Raw genomic sequence first — 24,241 nt, 5'->3', positions numbered from 1 at the left:
CACAACAATGGTGTGTTGCTGCAGAACTTGATCAATAAGTAGGAACACATTTAAAAACATTGCAGAACATTGCCCACACAGACATTCTCTGGCAGCATGATGCTTGCTCATCTGAGTAATTTCCTTTATGTTCCAGGCCTGTGGGCCACTGTGGTCCTACGAGTGTGGCAGCTCTTATTACAGCACTGGCATATGCTCCAGAGTCAATGCAAGCTTCAAGTTCTCCAGAACGATTGCTCCTGCCTTTCAGAGTGAGCTTTAAAATATCTTTTGAGAAATCTTCAACAGTCGCAGCATTCCTCATTTATAAACATGTGTTTTCTCTATGTGTGCTCATCATATTTAAAAATAATCAGGATGTGAAACCTATATGGACATCGTGATTGTCCTCGATGGCTCCAATTCCATCTACCCCTGGTATGAAGTGCAGGCTTTTCTCATCAACATTCTTCAGAAGTTCTACATTGGACCAGGTCAAATACAGGTCTGTGATGTGTTCACAAGTTGTTTGTGTAGAATTTTGTTCTATAATGTAGATAACACTGCATTATTGTGTGCCCTGGGGTCAGGTTGGAGTCGTACAGTATGGAGAAAAGGTGGTGCATGAATTCAAACTCAGTGACTACAAATCAGTTGAGGAGGTGGTGAAACGGGCGCAGAGTATCAACCAGCGGGGTGGAGAGGAGACCAACACTGCTCTTGGCATCAACACAGCACGGTACAGTATCTTCTTTCATACAAATGAGCAGTACGACTCAACCAGTCCTCCAGTCTGTCATTTATTTCATATCAAACATGTGCTCACAGCTCACAGGCTTTCAAACAAGGAGGTCGGCGAGGTGCCAAGAAGGTGATGATAGTGATAACTGATGGAGAGTCACATGACAGCGCCGATCTCCAGCAAGCCATTGAGGAGAGCGAGAAGGACGGCATCACCCGCTATGCTATTGCTGTGAGTCTGCTAGGCCTATTACTTACCTGGGTGAGATGGAGTTTTTAACTCTGTTTTCTGATGGCTAATAAATTTCCTGTGCTGCAGTGAAACACCATAAACATTAATGAGGTGACCTCATGGGGTTCCAGGATAGAATGTGGCCAAAAAAACTCTGAGCCCTCCGAGAGGTCCCAACGTGCGCTCAGTGGAAGTGCAGTTAAAGGTGTAAATGATCTGCTCCAGACCACAGAGCTCTTTGGTTTGTGCCACTGCTGGCATTGCTGTGTGGACACCGGATTCCATCCAGGGCACTGCAATCAGAGGGAAAAGTCTGATGTCATCTGGTTGAAAACCAAGATGAATCAGAGTCATGGCATCAACTCTGAAAATCCAAAATCCTCTGAAAACTTCCCAAATAGTGCCAATGTTATATTTTTATGAGCTATTAAAATGTGACAGATTAATGACTTCATGCACCCAGTGACAGATTTGTTTTTATCTCTGCAGGTGCTTGGTTACTACAACCGCAGAGGGATCAATCCTGAAGCCTTCCTCAATGAAATCAAGTACATTGCCAGTGACCCAGATGAGAAACACTTCTTTAATGTGACAGATGAGTCAGCGCTGAAGGACATTGTGGACGCACTGGGAGATCGCATCTTTAGTTTGGAAGGTTGTGCAAGAGATTCATTTTACTCAGCTGAACAATGTAAATCTTCTGACTCTACTTGAACTCCAACAAACATAAAACTAAAGATCTTCTGACTGCTAAATGAAAATATTTATAAAAAGTATTGGAACCAGTGGCAGACGTCTGATTCTCTTCGATGATTCAGTGCAGGTTCAAAAGAGCAATTTTCCCTTTGTGATTTGCCTTTTCTCCAAACGTGAGGGTTCATGTCTTTAGAATATGTGGCAGGAAGATTTTGTTTCTCTACTGCGGTGCTTCAGACCTCTCAAAGACTGACTTGTTTACACAGGAACCAGTAAGAATGGGACAGCGTTTGGCCTCCAGATGTCTCAGGCTGGATTTTCCGCACATAACGTAGAGGTGAGTCTGACTTCTGCTACCACGTACCATCTGTCACCACGCAGGACAACACACATTGTCTCAATTTCTGCCGCATCGTAACTGCTCCCCACAACCTGTCATCCATCACTTTCCAGCCAACCCCCTCCCCCCCTACCACTGAGGTGTCTGCTGTGTGGCCCCAGAGGTTTTAGGTCATCCTGATTTAGGAGCAACTGACAGGGGAATCAGGCCTTTTTCCACTTGAGCCATGCAGTGATAGAAAATCAGACACTGCTTGTTCCCGAGGGAGACATATTAGTGAAAAGCTGAGACAGTTCTGCTTCAGAATGTTTTTTTCTTCTTTCTAGGAGATTTTGATTGTATCTGAGAGCATGCAGGTGCGCTGGCTTTCAGTCTGATACAGCTGGAAGAGGATGATAAGGCACATGTCCTCTGCTGTACCTGCTGCTCATACCAATTCCATGACTCCCATTCCTCTCTTTCTGACATGTTGATGCATATGCTTTGATTTTCCAGTTCCTTTCACGGTTGGATTTGTCAAGGGAGAAATCAATATATCCAATTTATGATGAAAATATGTATATATGTTAACTGTATAGAGTAGAATTTGCAGCTGGGTGGCAGGAATGGCTGGAAATACTGTCCACAAGGCCAGATTCCAGGGATGCTCAACAACACCAGCCTGAGTGTTGAGAGCAGGATAACTTACTGGAAAGAATGTCAGAGCTTTAAAGCAGAAAAACAGTCCTGAAGGCCCAGATGGTTTTGCTGAATGTGATTAGTGCCAACTCTAAGGGCTGCTTATGTCATATACTCTGCAGACGGCTCATACATCTGCATACATCACAGCTCCTCCATCTGCTGTTTGTTTACTGTAACTAAACAACAGTGAAAAATGATAACAAAGTTAAACAAAATATACATTTCCTGTTTGTGTGTACTGTATATCCCTGTTGTAGTTGATGCACAACCTATATATGTATCAAAAGTGGATGTCTAAACTTAATCAAGGCATATGTGCATACATGCAGCTGCAGTAGAAATAGGTCACTGGATTATGAGGTAGAGTGGTTGGAGTTTCACTCATTTGCCATGGAGACCATTTTGACCAAAACAGATAACCACACTGGCACAATGTTGATGCTGTTAGAGAGTGACGTAGTGCGAGAGCGGTGAGCACACAATTCCATCTTTCAGGGGGAAAGAATCACAAGCACACGCTCAAACACTGGAAAGTGTGTTGTCTGCATATTGTGTACAGCAAGAGAAAAAATACTGAGCTCATTAAGCAGAAGAAGCCTGTAATTACGGTGTCAGTGATACAAAGTATGGTGAACCATGGAACATAGAACATCTCTCCTCTGTCCCTCCTCGTGTCTACAGCTAATTGCACTTGCTGGTTTTGTTTCCTTTGCTGGATGACAAGTTTAAAATACACTGATCAGGATTTAGCAGTGAGTTGATAACAGAGGGAGGTAGACTCCCTCTTCTTACTGAAATGGGCTTGTGTTCCGCCATCAAAGAAGAAAAGCAGGAGATAATTTCATGCACTATATTTACATGACTGCAGGAGCACATTGACCACAGCACCTTCGAAGGTGAAGCTAGACCTTTGTTTGATCCATTTGTCGACGCAGATCAGTATTTCAAATGTCAAAACTCACATAGTTTAGGAAATAGATGTATTGAGGTGTCTTAATATTCATATTGGGCCATGAGGAGCAGGAGCAGGATTCTTTAATCTATCCTGCTGCCTTTCTTTAAATGGACTCTGGATTACTGAAACCTAAGAACATGGTGGTAATGACATTGGCATGAGCATTTGAATGCACTGCTGGACAGAGATTGAGGAGTAAACTAATTCATTTTTCCTCATGCCCTTTTAAAGTAATGCAACAATTTAGTGAGAGTTTGTGTTTATCACTGTTGCCAAGATTATATTTTACCACAAGTGGAAGACAGACCATCATTAATCTTGCTGAGATTAGAGTGAGCCATGCACACACACAGTGTGTTCCAAAATACTGGTTAGAGATTATTATATCCCAATTGCTTTCTGTTATGTGCATAATATATGCATAAGTAACTGCGTCTCACCCACAGGATGGGACTCTGGTGGGTGCTGTTGGGGCTTACGACTGGAACGGAGCAGTGCTGAAAGAAACACGACAGGGGAAAGTGGTCCCTCCAAAGTCATCCTACACTCAGGAGTTTCCAGAGGAGCTGAAAAACCACGGTGCCTACTTGGGTGAGTAACAACTTAAAGAGAGACCCCATTTCCTGTCATTGTCATCAGCCTTTCTCTTCACATCCTTTTTTTTGTGTGGAGGGATGTATGGCCACCCCAATAAAAGATCTTGTGGTTTAGCACCAGTTGCCCTAACAGCAACCCATCTGTATAAAGTGTACCCATAGCCTGAGGGCTTCCCATCATATCCAACCCCATCTCACTCCACCACAGACCTCTGCTTTTACCATCAGCGGTTTTGTCTCTGAGCTTATCCACCAGGCTGCCAATGGAAGCCATTCTAGTCTCAATAGTAATATGAGGTGGAAGCATACTTTTGGACAGGCAGGGAGTAAGTTAAAGCTGAGGGGGGAAAAAGAGAAATGAAGATGAGAGATGAAGGTGGAAAAGTATACATGGAGAAAGTGGAATTTTTAGTTGGAAAAGAAGGAATAAAAGAAATAGAAGAAGAAATACGAGAAACCTGAGAAACCAGAAGTTCTGCCTAACTGACTGGAGCTCCCTGAGTTTAACTCAAATTACAATTTATTTCTTTGAGTCATACAGAGCAGATTGTAAAATTCAACCTACAGTAAACGGCAGCTTTGTCCATTTCTATATGCATCCACGGTCCTTTGCAGAAAAGACCACAAATAAATCTTAAATTACCTCTAAATCTACACAGCCCACCAGATTGTTGTTGCCTGTTAGAAAATGCAGAAGTAACGTGTGTTCCTCATAACCAGGCTACACTGTGACGTCTGTGGTGTCAGCAAGAAACGGTCGACTGCTCGTGGCAGGAGCTCCACGCTTTAACCACACCGGCAAAGTCATCATCTTCACTCTGAAGAACTCGGGCAACCTCACCATCCTGCACTCCCTCAAAGGCCAGCAGGTACTACACTGATATATTAACAGTATTCAGGACCTACACTAACATACCAGATAAAGTGTGTATAAAGATTTTAAAGGGAAGAGACAGAGATGTATTCTTAGTCTTATTTATGATTCTGCATAATGTGCGTAAAAACCAGAATCACGTATTCTGTTTCAACCAGATTCAGGGATAGATCTGTTTTTGACATTTTGGTAAATCCAGTAAATCCCGTATTACTCTGCTTTGGAAAACATTAGAATAATTTCTAATTCTGAACATGTAAAATCGACGGCTGGAAAATGTACTGTGACATGTAGCAGCAGCACAATAGCCAAAAAGATTTTAAGCTCAGTGAAATTAGTCTGCTCTTCTACTGAGGTCCAAATGACATAAACAGGTTGCACGAGGACCAAAGCATTGCTGTGAGTTCTCTATTACTGTTTACATTCAGCACAATAAATCACTGTGCTGCTTTCTAGTGTCAGGTTTAAGCCTTTGAAGGAACCACAGCTCATCTGTTGGGATTGAATTCTATTATGTGACTCACATAAAGTTTAAAATTGGTCAAAGGGATCTGACTCTGTGTGTTAATGACCACTACACTCATGACTGGCAGCAGTTCACAGGCTGCGAGCCTGAAGTGATCTCGCAGCAGCTTACATTGTACCTTGTCAGCAACAGCTCATCCAGAACAGCAGATGTTTTTCTGCAGGAAACTTTCTTGATCTCACAACAGTTGAGCAAAGAGCTTTTTTAATAGGCAGATGTTTCTAATCTGAAAACCAATATAGATGATGTTCCATCCACTCCACAGACAGATCCAGGTTTCTGTGTGTAAAGCTCACACGGCCTGAGCATCAACAAAATCTTCAGGACTTTGACCACATGCTGTGCCACCATTTGCTCTCAATATTCAAAAAACCAATCAGGCTCATCAGCAAAACATTAAATCCAGACAGCATGGATGCAACAAACATCAAGGAATGTTAGTGTTTTTTAGCACATAGTGACATCTGCCATCATATTTGGTTGGTTTGTTTTTTAAAGTATTAAATGAGTAAAGCTATTCATTGCATGCTTTCATGTTGTTTCTTTCAGATCGGCTCCTATTATGGCAGTGAGATCGCACCTGTGGATATTGATGGAGACGGTATAACCGACAACCTTTTGGTGGCAGCTCCCATGTTCTTCAGTGCAGGCTTGGAGAAGGGGAAAGTCTACATCTACAGAGTAACAGAGCTGGTAGGTATGGACTTTAAAAACAAATACAAAAAAGCTTTCAGGTATAATCAACTTTGGGCCGGGAACTGGGTCAACACCTGTTCAAACTCCCAGTAATTTCTAACACACCTCACCAGAAGTGTCCAGTAACACACACACACTGAACCAGACTCTGCTGCATTCCAGCGCCACAGTTAACACACTGACAATCTACAGGCAGACGTTTGACACATGACCCTGTCCAGATTAAATGGGAGACCTTTGCCGTGCCAGTGTGCCGACTTTATTGGATGTATAGAGTTACTGTAACTCAAGAGGAAACTATTCTGCCCCTTTCTGAAGCTGTTTCCAGCAAACCATTTGGAGGTGAGAACTTTCTTTAATAGAAGGAAATTTCCCAGTGTTCCAGGTCTGTTGGAATAATGAATGCCACCAGCTGCTTTGAATCCATTGAACAGACATTGAAGAGGCATTTTAATATCCAATGCGGCCGAAACCACATCACAGGTGGCTGGACCAGCTTAAAAACAAAACACAAACAGAAATCACTCATTAAATACTCCCGTCATCTGGGTTCAGGGTAATTAATTATGATGATGTTGTTGATTCAGGTGATGCTGGAAAACTACTTAAGTTAGGACTGATTCAAAAATCTGTCGCTTGTGGTCACAGTGAATATTTAACATCCTGCAACATTAAAAAGTGCACAAATATAAGGCCATGATGAATGGTCTTTATTTTTATGCCTAAAATCATGTGATGGATTACAGACGCAGTTTTGCACATGCTGCATGTTATCATGGCTTCTTATATGTGAAAGATGGGATGCTGTCAGAACACAAATATGGAAATTATCTCAAAAGATAAGTGCTTATAAAAAACGAAAATTTGGCAGCTGTAAAATAAAATTCCACTCGCATGTCAACGTTACATTTTTACTCCTAAACCACCAAGTGTTGGTGACCCTTCATGGCCTCCTCACAAACCATGTGTTTTAAATTTATTTTTTTTTCCTGTTTCTCTATCAGCCTCCCTCTTTGTCAAACATCAGGTAGCTGAGATGTCAGCACCACCCTCCGCTTTGCAATTTATTTAACTGAAAAAACAAATGATGTCATGTCTGCCAGCCCAGAAGTATGATACAAACTGGGATGCCAAGTGGAGTAATAATATGCATGACTACTGATGGACATGAGTGTTTGGTTCCATTTTGCTTTCTTTGAAATGTTTTCCAGTCGGGCAGTCGCTCTCAAAGACGTGGATCTTTTCCATCTGCCTTAACACTCTCTAAAAATAGGACTTCAAATAAATATACTTAAGCTATATGGCATTCTTTAGTTCTTTTACTACCCGGAGGTAAAATTCCTGGCGTTTTTTGCTGCCAGATGTTTAAAATATTTGAGTTCAAACAGGATGAATTAAAGGATCATGTGGAAGCTGATCCAAACTTTATCTTCCGGTGGATAAGAAGAAAAAAATGTTTGTTGCTTTTCCTGTATAAATTACAACATCATTACTCCTCTGAAGATGGTTTTGAGATAATTGAGTCAACAAACCCAGCTGGATGGAGGTCAGGAAGGACAATAACTTTACTTGGTCTTGTTATGAGATGGCAGAGCTTTTAACAAACAGATCAGCCTTTTTACTGGAAACCTGACCTCTGCCAGAAGGCATTGATCCCCCTGCTAAATAGGACATACTGTAGAGTAGGACCTTCTCTCAAACAGTCGCGCTGCTATTTCAAAGAATGTAACCTTTTGTGCCGACCAGCCCATTAGTGTATGTATTCATGCTATAGGAACAACATCTTCATGCTGCGTGCTGTCAGAGCTCTCTCTATGTTGTCTCTGCACCATCACATTTTGTTTGAAGCATCATGTTGGTCAGGCACTATGTGTAATGTTGACCCCTTAAAGGTTATTTTGTTATTTTGAATAAAACAATGCTGCTGGTAATTGTAATGGACTGATGTGTGTTAAGGCATGGTAGTGCAGCGGATAGCACTGCTGCCTAAAACCAAAAATCTAACTGGGGCTTTTCTGTGTGGAGTTTGCATATTTGCCCTGTGCCTCAGGCTTCCTCCCACATGGTAAAGAATCTGTTGTAAGGTTAACTGGGGACTATAAAACTGGCCTTAGGTGTCAGTGTGATTATAACGGGCTGTTCATCTTTCTGTTAGCCCTGTGACAATCTGTCCAGAGGGTACTATGCCTTTTGCTTATTCACAGTTGGGGTATACTGCAGCACTTCTGTGACCAAAGTAGATTATGAAAATGGATGGATGGACATACATTTGCTGAGGCAGTAAGCTCTAGTAATGGCTAGTTGCAAGTCAGCACTGTCAATCTATGGCATCCACAGCCCAGCCTTGAGCCCGAGATAGCAGGTGACTGCGTGAAGGTGGACTTCCTTTCATTCATCCTTAAAACCTCATAGAGGCAACAGGTGGAGCAGAGACACTAAAACCTCTCTGTCTGTAGGAACTCACTCCTACCAGCTACATCCAGGCTAATGATAAACAATTTATTTAATAGCTTTTCCAGTACAAACCATCTTACAGTCTTCATGATGCAATATTCATTCTTCATACATGAAGACTGTGTTGTCTGGGAGGAGAATCCGGCTTTGGAAATACATGAAAAGTTTTTTTTTAACCCTGTGTTGAGGCTTAACAGTGTTTTTGTTCACAGACCCTGTTTGTTTCAGCTCATTTTTTAAAAGAGCTGCCAGATCTCCTACTCTGGGAATCCCCACTAATGCTTATATCTATTTATCAAAGTAGTACAAAAGTATGTAGTCACAAAATGCTGTCCAAATAAAAGCATTCCTCATGGGACACTTTGCCTCCTGATATTTATGAAGTGGGAACCAAAATATATTCTGAGATGCTTTATTGCATGTATGTGTAACATATAGCACTATACATTTTGTTTGTTTTTCTGTTCATCCCTTTAGAATCGTTTCATCTTTGAAGGATCACTGGAAATCCATAACGGTGGCCAGAACGCTCGCTTTGGCTCAGCTCTCGCTCCTGTCCTCGATCTGAATGGTGATGGCTTCAATGACTTGGTGGTGGGAGCTCCCCTGGAAGATGACCACAAAGGAGCCATTTATGTTTTCTTTAGCCAGCACAACAGAATACTGCGCAAATACAAACAAGTAAGGACATGTGAGCAGAACATTTCAAAAGACAATGTCGAAGCATTTGCATATTTTATTTTTGCCTGCTGGCCGAATGTATATATGTATGTGTGTGTGTGTGTGTGTGTGTGTGTGTGTATATATATATATATATATATATATATATATATATATATATATATATATATTGCTTTTCAGCTACAGGATTATATTGTGTTCATTCCAGCTGGGTTAAAGACTCTCTACTTACAGCTGAAATGTGTGAGGTGTTTGTTCAGCCTAAAATCAAGCCGAAGGTCAGGCTGTCAAGTGAACTCAAACAAAACAAAGGTTTATGAGGTGAAAAAGTAAAAACCTGAAGCACTAAAATGCTACAGTGCACAATTGCACTGAGGACATGGTGAAAATATGCCTTGTGATTAACAAGGGGTCAGGTGGACAGGCGTGCAGAGGTCAGGGAGGTCACCTACTGAGATGATGAGAACAGGCTGAAGGCAGCCAAAGACAGGTGGACTGCAACGGCCTCTGACTGCATGAGAAAAGGACACGGTGTGCAAAATCTAAGACAGACTTTGCAGAACAGACACAATACTGTAAGCAGCTGTGGGAGCAGTTTGTGCCAACGGCAGCCATCAGAAATTGTGCATGAATCACACAGTTCACACAGACCAGACATTATGTACTTCTTTAAAGCCCTTTGTGACTAATGTGCTTACTGAAGCTCTCAGATAATATAAGAAATACTATTTTAATATTATAGTATGAGAAAATTCCCATTGTGTCTTTTTCGTGATGTTTTTGTACTCACACTTCCTCCGTGGTCCTTTTTCAGAGGATAGCTGCAGTGGATTTGGCTCCTGGGCTGCAGTACTTTGGCCGCAGCATCCACGGCACAATGGACATGAACGATGACGGTTTAGTAGATCTGGCTGTAGGCTCACTTGGTGCAGTTGTTCTGCTTTGGTTAGTACTTTTCCCAATACATAACACATATTGTCAAAGATTCTCAGCTGCTATAAAGCTTCCCCTTCTGTACTTTGTTATGATTTTCAGTCTTAGACTTCACAGGTTGACCTCATCTTTTTACGCCCTCACAGGTCACAGAGTGTTATCCGGATATATACCACCATCAGGTTTGAGCCCAGTAAGATCAACATCTTTGTGAAAGACTGTCAGAGAGGTGGCAAAGACGTGACCTGCATGTCAGCCATTGTATGTTTCAACGTCACTGCCAGGACAGCCATTCCTCCCACACAGGAAATTGGTAAGCCAGCAAAAATAATCCACTGCTGGGGAAGCTGCAGCTCTCTGGAATGTTTCCGAGTTCATCCTCCTCCTTGTTTTTTGCTCAATGTTACCATCTTCCCTCACCCTGGTTCACCTAAAACCAATATAGTTCAGCTGTTGTGGGTACAGCCATTTAAATTCTATCATGACCTGACTCCAACAGCATGCAGCTGCCTGTAAAAACTGTGACGACTCCCTCCATTCGGACTGACGCCAATGCAAAATGTTTCTTTACTAGCAGTAAGAGACTCTGATCTCACTGCTCTGTCTCTGCCAAAGTGAGTGCTGCTGCATTCAAAACTGATATATCTCAACCACTCCGCTGCTATCAAGTGTTCTCTTCAGTGTTTTAGGTCATGCATATCTGGTTTATCTCTGGTCTCTTAAAAAAAGGAGGAGGTTGTGAAAAGGATGCCACCAAGAGAACCCACCTGCCTATTTTACGTGCTCACAATTTGTTTTAAGAGTGGCCACAGCAGGGTCCAGTTTCACAGTGTGTCGGGGGACAGGAAGCAGAGTTGCGAGGGAGCATGTTCTGAGTTAACCTCTTGACCCTCTGACATCTTTATCAGATCTATCAGCTGTGCCAAAACCGAGTGGAGGTATCTTGTCTTCGATGGTTGCATACAGTGGAACACGTTTGTTTAATTTTCCTCTCATTGTCGTGTCTGGGTAGTAATGCGTGACAGATGTACTGGTGTTTGTGAGATCGCTGTGGTCTGTTGCATAATAAGACATTTTTTTCTCTGCTTCAATCTTATTTATGTTAATATGAATTTACAGTATGGGAGAATAGTGTCAGAAAGAATCAGCCGACTATTTTTGTAATGTACTAGATGCTACAACTTTTAGCTTCTCTCATCAGAAGAGGAAAAACATTCATGCTGATAATTGTCATGTGGTGTAAAGTGAATTTAGTACCCATCTGCTGGCCAGATCCTTTTGCACAGCACATTAAGATTTCTCCAGCTCTCCAATTCCTTGACTTGACCCTCAAACACAACACACGCATACGTTTGGCATTAGCAGATTTTTCCTCATGCCATGAAAACACAGGGCAATAAATGGAAAGCCTCTAAAACAATGTGGTTTGGAAATGAGTCAGTACTGAAGCCAGAGGCTTTAGATTCTTGTATATGATGATCACACATTCATCATATGGTCAGAGTCAAGATAATATTATATTTCCCAGCTACAATGATGTCATTTATTTAGCCTGTTGCAATCAGTCATGAGAACAGAAGTGCATCTATCTTCTTCTTATTTCTTATTCCACCTACTAGGAATAAAGTATAACGTCTCTATTGCGGAGAGACGTTTCAATCCTCGGGCTATTTTGGACAATCCGACTAAGCTGCAGCCTCAGAACCTGACTCTCTTTCCTGAAGAGGAGACCTGCGAACACATCTACTTCCACGTCATGGTGAGGCCACTGATGAAGGAGGAATGTGCCTGAGACATGTTGTATTTCTTCATTTATTGTTTTGATTTTCATGTTTTTAATTTCACTTCAGTTACTGAATATTTGAAACTCACGGCTACTGCTAATCTATCTGCAGTAAGTTACAGTAGGGTTAACCTATGGGAAAGGCCAGGGCAGGGAAATCTGCAGCAAAGACACTGAGTACAGAATAGAGTAGAAATCCATCCATTCATTCTGTTTTACCTGTTATTTGGGATACACTGTGTGACAGGGCTAACACAAAGAAAGAGAAACACAACTAAACCAGAAGCATCAATCATTTAACCTTGCATGCATGTCTTTGGAGGGGAAGCCCAGAGAACATACACACAGGAAGAACTTCAATGATCTAAAAACGTTATTATTGGTACTGGTCAGCCGCATTGGTTTCTGTAAATACACAAACTGTACATTTAAATGAAGAGCATTTAATTGGCATAGATAAAGTGCCGTGATAGAAGTAATCTACAGGCAAATCTCTGAACACTATGTTTTTTATTTTAGGAGACCACAGACTATGCACGGCCCATAGTGTTTGGTGCACAAGTGGGGCTACAGGATCCAGACCACGGCCCAGTCCTAGATGACAGCTGGCCTACTGTTGTGAGGACTGAGGTGAGAGGCTGTCTAACCACACATCCTGTCTTTATATCATCATCAGATTTTATCCAAGTAAACATGGAAAGGAAAGGGTGAGTGCTATATTAAAACTTTTTCTTTTTGGATTAGCTGCCCTTCTGGAACGGCTGTGACGAGGACGACCGCTGCATACCTGACCTGGCCCTGCAGAGCATGACCGACCTGATGACTCGAAAGTAGGTACACACATAATCAGCACCACATGAACTAGCATGGTTGCAAAAATACCTTTAAAGTAAGTAAACTTTGCTTTTTCCCCTCCTTCCTAATTGCCTCTCAGTCAGTTCTGTGGACAACCTGTACAGTCCCGTGGTGCCTTCTGCCACCATCAGAGTGGAGGAGGCGCTGAGGGGTCTTTGCGGGTGGTGGAGGGGAACAGGAGGAGGATGGTGGTGGATGTCCGGCTAGAGAACAAAGGAGAGAACGCTTACAGTGCTCTGCTCAATATCACGTACACACCCAACCTACACTTCTCCAGCCTCATAGTCAAGGTACACAACCATCGTCCTTAACTCCTCATGATAGTTTGTATGGATCCTTTAAAAATGTTTTTTTTTTTCTATCTACCAGTCCCGAAATAGAAATATGCTGTTGTTTATATTTATTTTCAGGACAACTCTGACATCAAAATTGAGTGTTACATAGAAAACAAACTGAGGAATGAGAAGATCTGCAACGTCAGTGCTCCGTTCATGAGGGCCAAATCACAGGTGAGACTGCCTAAATGTTACATTTCTACTTCTATCTGACTAGTGCAACCATAAAGGCTGATCATTTCAGTCATATTCCAGATTTTAAACAGATTCCTTAATAAGAAAATCAGCTCAGCTGTTACACTTTTTACCATAAACCCTAAATTCAGATGCTTCTCTGCAGCCCTGTCTACACTGTACTGCTGCACAGGGGCTGAACAAACATTGATGTGGACCATATTAGACCACAGGGGCCCCAAAACACATGCTGCAGGCTTTAGATGACCATGGCAGATCACACTGGTTAATAGGAGAACCACAAAGCAACCAGAAGAGCCCAGTTTAGTTCTGGTTTCTGAGGTTCCTTCCTCTATAGTTGTATAGTAGTATAGTATAGTCTATAGTGTTGACACTAAACTGTCCTTTTGTGTTTAATCTTAGAATTATAACACGTCTGATATGACATAATCTAATATTTACTGTTATCACTTTGAATTACAAATCTATTTATTTAGCATCCTTCAAGGTTTCAGCTGAGACAGACTATTTACATTTCCATCAGTAGAGGATAGCCCACCCTCACATAATGCTTTGTGTAGTTTCCCTGGTTAGACATATGCGATTCAGTATGAATACTTTGAAATTAATCTTGCTGTGTAATCTGTATTTTCTCGTGCGTGGTATAGTTCAGTGCCTAATTAAAAGCTTAACCAGCAGATAGTGGAAACTTTTTGCTGCGTGCCACAGAGTAAATAAGATCTTAAATATTATTGGTATTTAAATAGATCCAGATTGATTTTAATTAGCAGTGTACAACTTACAGTACTGTAAACCTGAGTCCTAGTATCTAGCATTATTATCGGCCTGAGAAGAGAAACTTGCAGGGGCTGGGCTGGGTATTTCCTCATCTCTCTATTATTGCTTAGTGGCACCACTGATATTCTGGGTGGTTCTGATCACCCTTGCAGGCCCCCCCCTGTCCTGGCTTGTGCCAGTTTCTGTTGTTTCCAGTTGGATTCTTTTCTTCTGCTTCTCTATAAAAGTTAACAAGAACTTGGCACAGGAATTCAGCTCTCTAAGGTGTCATCTAGAAAAGCAATCATTGCAAACATTCTTCCAAACTGGAATGGGTTTACCTTTTGGAACGTATATAAGGATGGGCAGACCCTCTGTGAGTGATTGTAAAGCTCAGAGGCTGTAAACTCTCCAGTGGCCATTTGAGGAACTGCAGTTTTCAGTACTTCTGTGTTCCAATTAATTAGCATTTTAAATATATATAACCATAAGATATACATAATAACCTGTTAAGTTCTTGAAGCTATTTGCAGGAACAGAAGAGCTTTTCGGTCACATTTTATGTCAGGAATGAATATCTAATCCATGTGAAGGAATACTCTGTCATTGGCAGGAAATAGTTTGCTGTAACTTGAAACCTACATTATGTAGTTTCTGGGTTTGTGTGAAGCTTGTTGCCATCACTCATCTGACTGAAAGAAGTTTCTTAAAGACTGAAGTAACTATTAGGATATATATTTAGTCAAGCAAAACATTAACACATAGACATTCAGTTGTAACTGTGTGATCTTTGTGCATTTGTCTCTCCTTTATCTCTGTGCTGCAGGTGAGACTGAGTAAGACACTGACATGTTTCTGTCTCATCTTTCTCATGTTCAGTTCTGCTGTTTCCAGGCCTTTCCACAAGCTTGTAATGTCAATGATAATTTATGACTCTGCACTTTCCAGTGTTTCTTGCAGTAAAGCATTACGTTTAATTTTTTAAAGGGTGATGTTTGAATTAACTTTGATGGGGATGACAATGGTCGTACATCACACACTGCAATTAAAAGCTATTACACAGCCTGTTTTCCTATTGATGTCCGAACAATGGTCTCTGATACAAAGTCTACTGACAAAATACTGAAGCAATAAAAGGAGTTCACCAAATGTCTGAACCAGGTCATTATCACAAACAATAGTCATCTCCCAGGCAACAAGGATATCATCACATTTCTCCCCAACAACTAAACCGAGAGGACCCGGTCACCCTTTTAAAACTCACTGAGTGATTCATACCCGCTCATTGAAGCTGAACAGGATCCAGAGCCGCAAGGCTGATCTGCTCTGGTCGAGAACCTTTTAAAAATGTGGCAAAGAGTTAAACAGGGCTGACTGAGCGCCAGTGCCGCTGCCAGACCAGCCCACAGCCGCTGTTTAGCTGAAGGAAAGCAGCAACTTCACTGCGAGCTTTTTAAAGAGCCAGTTATCACTCTTGTTTAGACTTTTCCGGTCGTGCTTGACCTCTGTAAAACAAGCATGTACTGCAAACTTTACTGCAGCTGCAGCAACGTGAGGTTTCTAAACCCTTCACTGTGTGTTGCTGGTGTTTGATGTGTTTTGTGGGGACATGGAGAGACTAGAAGCTGTGCTAATTACTGTGATTTGTTGCCTGATGCTTGACAATGAATGTGACTTGAGGAGGCAGTCAGAATGTATCAACCCAGAGGAGGAAGGGGATCGTCATGCCCTGACTCAATTTCCATGTTCAGCTATGCTGGCGCACAAACATTCTCAAGCCATGGACAATCATGTCTTCCAAACCCCTACCACTTGCACGCGCGTGTGTGTGTCCCTGCATTCTTGTGTGTGTGTTTCATCCAACATTTCTCTGAAGGAACGTCATGCAATTATTTCAAAAACTAGGATATTCATAACAAACTGGGACATGATTATATGTAAAGAGGTCATTGTTTTGTGTGTGGTTTGTCAATGATGAGTTATATCTATACAGAAAAGAGAAGCTACAGCAAACCTTGTTATGCATTCTTCTCTGCTCAGACTAGATCCGTCAGGATTTCATTATGGCACAGAGATCTGTAAACAATGCTCAGCTCGGCTCGGCTCAGCTCTTCATCATCTGCATTCTGCTGCCAATCAAACTTCCCCTGTCTCTGCAGACTGGGGTTCACCCTTGTTTGTCGTTCTCCCTGTTTTTGACACACCTCTTTTTGCCTTGTTTTTTGCCCTGGATCTGACACTACAGTATGTGTGTGTAGTCAGCATTGTCCTCAACAAAGGGGAAGTTCCCTGCCTCTCTTTAAGCAGCACCACCTGTGCAGCCAGCTGCCTGGGGTCAGAGCCTGGGAAGTACAGCAGGTTATTGCAGACTTCACTCCGTAATCCACATTGCAGGGCATTTACTGTATTGATGGAGAGAGTATATACAGAAGCAAATGTGTTCTTTATGTTTATAATGGCAGCAAATTTAAAAAAATTCTAATGTTTCCTTTCTGTGTAGGTATCATTTCGCCTGGAGTTTGAGTTCAGCCGTACCGTCTTCTTAGACCACCTTAGGGTGATCCTGGAGGCCAGCAGGTCTGAACATCACCTCAGTTTTAAATTTAGATTCACATCTAAATGCATTTTATCTTCACACTATCAAGCAGGTGCTAGGATTAAAGATAAAAGGATGCACTACAATAAAGATTAAACCTGAACTTCAGCTGTTTGTCATACTCACACATTTTCTTAACAGTGACGGCGAGGAAGTGAGCACAGCTGATAATTTCAATGACATCTATTACTCACTGAAATACGAAGCAGACCTTCTCTTCACCAGGTTTGTCCAATTCAAACACAATGCAGGCTGCTAAAGGGTGCAAACGATGATTTGATATCATGTTCAAGATGCTGAAAATCACTGAGAAAATAAGTTGCAGATACTGTATCTAGAATGAGGTATTTGATTCACAACATATGCTTGTTTTTGATTTGCTTTGAAAGAGATTCAAATCCAACGCGGTATGAGATCAAACCCGAACTGTCCCTGGAGGAGCCTGGAGTTATCGGACCTCCCTTTAACTTCACTTTTCAGGTGGGAGCATCATCATCATCATCATCACAGCTTTAATTTACTGTACACAAAAACACTGCTGGAAATCATTTACACAACATACATCTGGATGTCTCTCAGATCCAGAACCTTGGGTACTTTCCAGTGAACAATCTGCAGCTGAACATTGAGATCCCAGAAATGACAAAAAATGGGAACCAGCTCCTGCAGATATCTGACTTCTATATCGATCAGGTGAGTGAAAAGTTGAATATAACATTTAAACCATGTTTAAATTAGTGCACACAGTAACTGTATGAGACCTAGCTCCTGCAATACTCCTTAGTCTAGCAAACAGACTGTATAATAAACTCAACAGGAGCCATAAAACCTGCAGTTTTAATGTCCTGACTAGTTTGGACATTAGAAAAGAGTGAATTGGAACATTTTAAAATTCCACTAACCAGTATTTTTCACCACTCAGAGAGACGGGACGCAGTGTTTACCACCTCAGCACGTAGCGCAGAGCCGGGCATCACCTGAGGATCTTTCACGTTTCTCCCGCTTGGTAAAGTAAAACAGAATTCATCTTCAAATTAGAGCTTTATTTTTAAACTTTGTGTAACTTTTCTTCTTTTGTTTCTCTACCCAGAACAAATCCAACACGCTTCCTCTGCCAATCCAGTGCACAGTCAATGTGGCTTCCTACAGAGATATTGTAGTCAGAATCACAGGAGCACTTAGAATAGATACCTTACACGCAGTGAGTATTCAACATGCATCCATGCTCACGCTATAGGCTCTTCAGCTGTTTAATGTGTTTGTGAAAACTGGCTGTTTTGATTTTTTTCCCCCAGCTGAAGTTTAAAATCCTGGAGCTAGTAACCAGTGCCTCAGTGGAGCTCCCCTCCTCCAGCCCCATGTTTTTACATGAAGAGAGGCCGGTCAGACATGTGAGTCAACAATAACTAACGCTGTAAACTGCCTCCATCCCTGGTTTGACCCGACTGAGCACTGAGTTTATAAAAGCATCCTGCTGTGATCTGATTTAGTCTCACTCTGGATTTTTATCTTTACCATATGTGATTGCAGGGCCTTGTTTATAGAAGTCAACCTTTGAACCTTTGAATAGACTTCAAACATTCAGATAAGGTTATGCTTGTAATGTGTAGCTTCTGCCACAGTTGAGGATGAAAGTGTATAAATGAAGCAGTGTATATAAAGGCTGGTATTGGAGCACACGTGTTGCGTGGTGCTTAGGGACCGAAAGGACCAGCGGCACAACATGTAATAGTCTGCACTGAAACGCTAAGCTTTGCTGCCATCTATTGGCCAGTTCACACTCATACTACAGTTCTTCACTGTGCTTGTATAGGAAAAAATGATTTTTGTATATGCATTTTTAAATGCATTTGTTAATGTAAGCTGTAATTAAAATTTTCTATCAGTCGTGTACCGTAAATGGTCCCTAAAGGTCCTGTATGTAAGAGGGAGCCAGGCCATTCGCAGCTTTAGAAACCAACAGTAAAATCTTAAAATCAATTCTAAATGTTACAGGAAGCCAGTGGAGGACAGCTAGAACTGTTGTTATGTGGGCACTTCTCCTGGTGTGAGTCAAAAAGCCTGGCGGCAGCGTTCTGGTTCAGCTGTGATCTGTGAATGTTCTGTTTACTGATGCCTGAGTAAAGGGTGCTGCAATAGTCAAACAGAGGTGGTTTGTTGATGAACAAACAAACACTATGAAGTAGCTGACACTGAGTTTGGTTTGTGAAAAAATGACATTTTACGATCCCTTATTGCTTCATCTTTTCTGACAGATAATACTGGAGATCAGAAAGGAGGGAGATTACAGAATCCCTACTTGGATTATCGTCGGCAGTACACTAGGAGGACTGTCATTGTTAGCCCTGCTCAGCCTCGCTCTGTGGAAGGTAAGTTCAAATCACAGCATGCACACGTTATAGGTAACAGGATAAAGGAGTTATTTAATTAAAGAACGGCAGATAATTTCAGCCCACATTAAAATAAATGTTTAATACCCTCTTGACGAATAGATTTTAAATAGTCCAAACAGCTTCCAAATCCTGGAATAACAGTGTAAAACTGTTGACTTGTTCATGTGACGTCCCTGATGTGCACATTTTCTACTTGCAGAAATAATGACAGAGCTGTTCTATGTGTAAAATCTCATTTAAAGTAGGTCAAGCTGGCAATAAAGGCCATCTGTTATTCATGGTCTACACAGGAGCCATTGACAGAAACATCATCATAATCTGACTGCAGGCATACAAAGACCTTAAATAGTCACTCCTCAAGGCCAAGCTCTTCAGACTCAGGTTTATGAGTAGCTGTAGGACTCCTGTCAAACAATATGGACACATACACATTCCTCCTCTGGCATGTCACAACTTGTTTATTAAAAAAAAAATCCCATGAAGACTACTGACCCTTCAGAGCAGCGGGTGAGTTTATAGAACAGATTTCAGATTGCGGCTTCAACCTCCTCACTGCATTTCTTCAGCTTAGGTCAGTCATATTAAAACAACAATTCTCCAGGTCTATGGCAGAGTGATTACATTTTGTGTGCATTTGATGCATTTGATTTGCGTCTCTGAAGCCGTGTGACCCCCCTAACCCCTCTCTCATCTAGCTCGGATTCTTCCGGAGACAAAAGCGGAAAGACGAGGATGAGCGGGAGGCCAACGGGAAAGTGGCCGAGGAGCGGTAACGCAGGCTGAGGGCCCCCAGCAGACACATTTTCCACAGGGGACCCCGACACTCAGGGACCGAAACCACACCCCCACACCCCCACCCCCCACCCCCCTGCTCTCCAGTGGCACCGCATGAACGGCTCCGCCTGATCGCTGGAGCAAGGCTTGTTCAGTTCACTGGATCTGTCCCACGCCATGACCCCTGACCCCCAAGAGTCAGCACTGTCACACACAATTTAGCATTTCTGCACTGTTACGACAATAGGGCCTTTCTTTGTCTACGTATTCCTCCGCCCTGGATGTCGTCCCTTCACAGATTGTTGGAGCTCTTGTTTCTCAGCTTCAGGCTGGAGCTGTGGTGCTTTTCAGGCCATTTAAAGGAGAACAGGTCAGGCTTTAACTGATCTGTTCTTGTAATTTAAGGCCACTATTTGTATTTGAGGCAAATGTTAGCCGATCATTCTTTTGTCTCTTTCTGTTGTGTATTTATTTAACTCTTATTATGGTAAATTTTTAAAATACATGAAAAAACCTCAAGGGTGATTTTGCCACCCAAAAGCTAGCGCAAATGTAAAGTTAGTATACTGTATATTGAATTCGATGTTTAAAAGATTTTATCTGCAACACGTTCAGTCGACTTGCATAATAATTTATGAAGAAATTAAACTGAACTAAAGTCACCAGAGTCCAAAGGATATTTGTGATGTTTACCTTTCAGAGACTCACACGCGTCCTTTTAATATTTACATCCTGGAAAACACACAGGGTGACCGTCAAACATTTGATGCACTTTTTACTTTGTAAAAAAAAAAGTTAACTTGAATTTTGTAAATAGTCACATACCTTGTTTTTTTTATAGCCTTTCAATATTATTATGGTTCCCACACAGTATTTTACACACAGTTTATGACAACAAGTGCAACAACAAGTTGCAACAAGTGCAAGTCAGCTTTGTGTTACTGTTAGAAGGCTGCATGCCTTTTTAACATGCACTGCATCAGAGCCGAGGGCGTGCATAAAACAATGCAGCAACATGTTTTTGAAGTCAATTGTAAAGTGATAATAAGGTGCCATAAACATGAGTCCGGTGAATGCAAAGAATGTCAGTTTGTCCTGTTTCTTTTATGAGGAGTAAGGAGCTGTACCATGCCTTCAGAATAAAACATATATATGTGTATATAGTGTCTGTTTGATGAAGTTTCAACTGCAAATTGCACAGCTTTCAACATCACAGAGAGAGGAGGAGGCTCAGTGAGGAGGGGAGCTGTAATGTTTGTTTTTGTTCTGGGCATATCAATGAGTATGAATAGAGGAGGAACGTGGGGAATTAAAATCTGAGACATTTTTGACACCAGCTTTCCAGACCAGTATTATACAGTGTTTAGTTTATCGTCACTGTTAAATTCATCTATTCCTCATCTCTGTAGTTTGTCTCCGAGGCTCCATATCCATCATTTTTTCCATATTTAAAATGTTGCCTATAATATTCTATCAGCTTAATTCACGGATAGTGCTGTTATTTTCTGTCTAATCTAATCTAATTTAATATTCTGCCTGAAGTAATGTTCTGACTAAACTCTGTATTCCACCCCCGCCTAGGTTATGGACTCAGTGAATCCCACAGCTCCCATATGCGGCCCATCAACGTGCATGTGTGCAGAATTCAGATACTGTTGAGGATGTGTACATATGTGTAGTGAAAACCTGATGTGCTCTATTAATAGCCTCTGTAATGACGGTCATTCACCACCAAGAGGCAGTATTTATCTTTACCTCCTCCCTCCAACCCCTGCCAGAGACCTGGGGTGGGTTTTGTGGATTCACTTGCTGACCCCCAGTAAATAATATGAGGCTTTTACTTTAAAAATCTGATGTTGCTCTTCACAACACTTGTTTAAGGTCTGATATATGTCAGCGAAAAAACAGATCAACCTGTTTTTTGCAGGTTATAATAATAAAAATAATAATAACGATATCCTTGCCCCTGCAAATTGTAACACCTTAGTGGGTGTCTGCAGAGAGCAGGGAAAGGGAAAATTGATTATTGATCAGTGCAGCTCAGGGCAAATGCATCTCAGCTGTGTGTCATGTAACTAAATCATGTGCAGTTTGAAGCCAGGCTTTGTTAAAGCATCAGATTTGGTTAGCCCTCTGGGTTGTGTCCACATTCAGATCCCACTGCATTATGTGCCTTCAAACACAATGGAGATGTAGCCACCTGCCGATCCAATTTATTTAGAGTGTTCAGGTTTTGTTTTCCTGTCACTGATATTTACAAACAATCTAATATAGAGGGAAATGAGATTCACTCTAAGCAGTGGTTAGTGAACAAAAACAAAACAACATACATGGACACATTAGACAAACACAATTAAGACTAAACACACAATGGGGTTTTTTTCTTTGCTTAGTCACCGAAGCTCAGGATGAGTTCTGTCCTGACTGACAGCTCTGTCCTGACTCACTCATTAATTCCACAGGAAAAAATACAGATGAAAATTCAAAATGCCCTGCAGTCAGCACTGCTGAAATGTAATACTAGTGTGAACATAACATGCAATGTGAGGATAATCCTCCAAGGTTCAAATCAGTCTGATGCCATTGCTGCCAGTCTTTTTGAAGCATGGTGGCTGCATGCAGTATTTACACCTTCCAGCTGAGGTCAGGAGTGAACTATGTGCTTAACTCCTCGAGTGGTGATGCAGAATGTTTGAAGTCCATCAGTTTTGATTTAGGCGACATCAGCCTTTGTTCCATTTGTCTTCTACCTCATTCTGAAGGAGGTAACACTGAGCACTGTGCAGAATTCAAACCACATTCAGCATCTCAGGCAGTTTTGACTTTATTACCACAGAGATTATTGACTTTCATCACAACTTATCTCTTTCTGCCTCAGGCCACTGATTCATCAGTCAGTCTGAACAGTCATAGTGAGGTTTTAATGATCAGTGAATGTGGTGGTTTAATTTACCGTCCAATTCAAAGATCAAACATGAAAAATGATCTGTAATCATTATGGTGAAAAAATGTGACTGGACCTTTATATCATCAGGATTCAGGAAGATTAAATCCTTGTACCCACTCAATTAAACTGCAGCGTTATGTACACTGAATATACCATGTGGAATTATTTGAGCATAAAGAATGAATCTTTCTTCAGGTTTCTTGTTTTATGAGTAGGAGTGGGACTTCCCTCTGAAAGCTGTCTAAGATGTCACATGCTGTGGGCTGTGAAGCCATTTAAGGAGCCCTTCGTGATTTGGGGCTGTATCAATTAATTAAATTCGACTTGACCGAAGAGAACATCAATAGGGACTTGTCATAGCACTTACAGATTTCCAGCCCTTGTTGCTTGTGGAAAAAAAAAGTGTCCCCCTTCGTGATGATGCAGCATCCGTACAGCATCATGGATGAAAAGCAAAGAGGCCGCAGGGCACATGGAGGATGCAGGGAACATCCATTAGCAACACACCTGGCAGCAGTCCCTGCAGCCAGGAGACTCCCTCTGCCCAGGCCTGTCCTGGGTTCTCCTCTGAGGAGGATCTGCTCTGCTGTGTTCAGTGCCAGTCTGACTGCTGGAACTCCTGCAGTCCCTGTAGTTCTCTGGATTACACGAGGCAGCAACCTGTGCTTGGCTGCTGAATATGATTAAACTAAAGAGGCTGCACTTGATAGAAAGGCACGTGGAGCTGCATTTAATTCAACATAGGTCAAAGCTTTTGGGACGCATCATCTGATTCATCATTTGCATGTTTGCATTTCTCACTGAGGGGATGATGTTTCATTATTACTGAAAAAAAGAAACTGTCCAATAAATCTGAGGAAATATAAAATAGATTTAATTTCTCATGCATCCTAGCAAATGCTTTCTTGTCTGCAATAGGTTAATTGTACATGCATCCCAATCCTTTTAAGAGAGTGTGTCAGAATGTATTATATGTGAATCAAATGCACTTCTCTGTGAGGGAAGAAAATCAACCACTAACTGCCTCAGATGGAAAAAAGCAATTTATTCACTGACAGGTTTTACAGGGCAAATGTGATTGGAAATGATTGCAACATTAACATATATATTTTGATTCATTTTACATAACATCATAGTGTGCTGGGAGTCCTGTGTTCCTCAGTCTCCCTGACTCCATTCAAGGACGTTTGTCCCCCGTTTGTGTCCAGTTCCATTCACAGGCT

At 41.6% G+C, this 24,241-nt stretch overlaps 1 protein-coding gene across 2 annotated transcripts in view; it reads left to right on the top strand.

Moving 5' to 3' along the window:
- itga11a (integrin, alpha 11a) overlaps nucleotides 1–21,230 on the top strand; it is a 50,560-nt gene extending 29,330 nt beyond the window's left edge. For both annotated transcript variants that reach the window (XM_028401399.1, XM_028401398.1), the window contains 26 exons: nucleotides 137–251; nucleotides 357–484; nucleotides 570–718; nucleotides 808–952; nucleotides 1,442–1,607; nucleotides 1,915–1,985; nucleotides 4,071–4,215; nucleotides 4,941–5,089; nucleotides 6,170–6,313; nucleotides 9,248–9,451; nucleotides 10,266–10,396; nucleotides 10,531–10,697; nucleotides 12,004–12,143; nucleotides 12,687–12,797; nucleotides 12,912–12,997; nucleotides 13,102–13,312; nucleotides 13,433–13,531; nucleotides 16,809–16,885; nucleotides 17,046–17,129; nucleotides 17,294–17,384; nucleotides 17,484–17,597; nucleotides 17,827–17,910; nucleotides 17,995–18,105; nucleotides 18,200–18,295; nucleotides 19,160–19,273; nucleotides 19,993–21,230. In XM_028401399.1, coding sequence (XP_028257200.1) covers nucleotides 137–251; nucleotides 357–484; nucleotides 570–718; nucleotides 808–952; nucleotides 1,442–1,607; nucleotides 1,915–1,985; nucleotides 4,071–4,215; nucleotides 4,941–5,089; nucleotides 6,170–6,313; nucleotides 9,248–9,451; nucleotides 10,266–10,396; nucleotides 10,531–10,697; nucleotides 12,004–12,143; nucleotides 12,687–12,797; nucleotides 12,912–12,997; nucleotides 13,102–13,312; nucleotides 13,433–13,531; nucleotides 16,809–16,885; nucleotides 17,046–17,129; nucleotides 17,294–17,384; nucleotides 17,484–17,597; nucleotides 17,827–17,910; nucleotides 17,995–18,105; nucleotides 18,200–18,295; nucleotides 19,160–19,273; nucleotides 19,993–20,070 — 3,210 coding nt within the window. In that variant the 3' untranslated portion in view covers nucleotides 20,071–21,230. The remainder of the gene's footprint in view (nucleotides 1–136; nucleotides 252–356; nucleotides 485–569; nucleotides 719–807; nucleotides 953–1,441; nucleotides 1,608–1,914; nucleotides 1,986–4,070; nucleotides 4,216–4,940; nucleotides 5,090–6,169; nucleotides 6,314–9,247; nucleotides 9,452–10,265; nucleotides 10,397–10,530; nucleotides 10,698–12,003; nucleotides 12,144–12,686; nucleotides 12,798–12,911; nucleotides 12,998–13,101; nucleotides 13,313–13,432; nucleotides 13,532–16,808; nucleotides 16,886–17,045; nucleotides 17,130–17,293; nucleotides 17,385–17,483; nucleotides 17,598–17,826; nucleotides 17,911–17,994; nucleotides 18,106–18,199; nucleotides 18,296–19,159; nucleotides 19,274–19,992) is intronic.
- Nucleotides 21,231–24,241: the final 3,011 nt, after the last annotated feature.

This window comes from Parambassis ranga, chromosome 3, assembly GCF_900634625.1.
Source record: "Parambassis ranga chromosome 3, fParRan2.1, whole genome shotgun sequence".
NCBI lineage: Eukaryota > Metazoa > Chordata > Actinopteri > Ambassidae > Parambassis > Parambassis ranga.
This window is presented reverse-complemented; position numbering and strand designations above follow the sequence as displayed.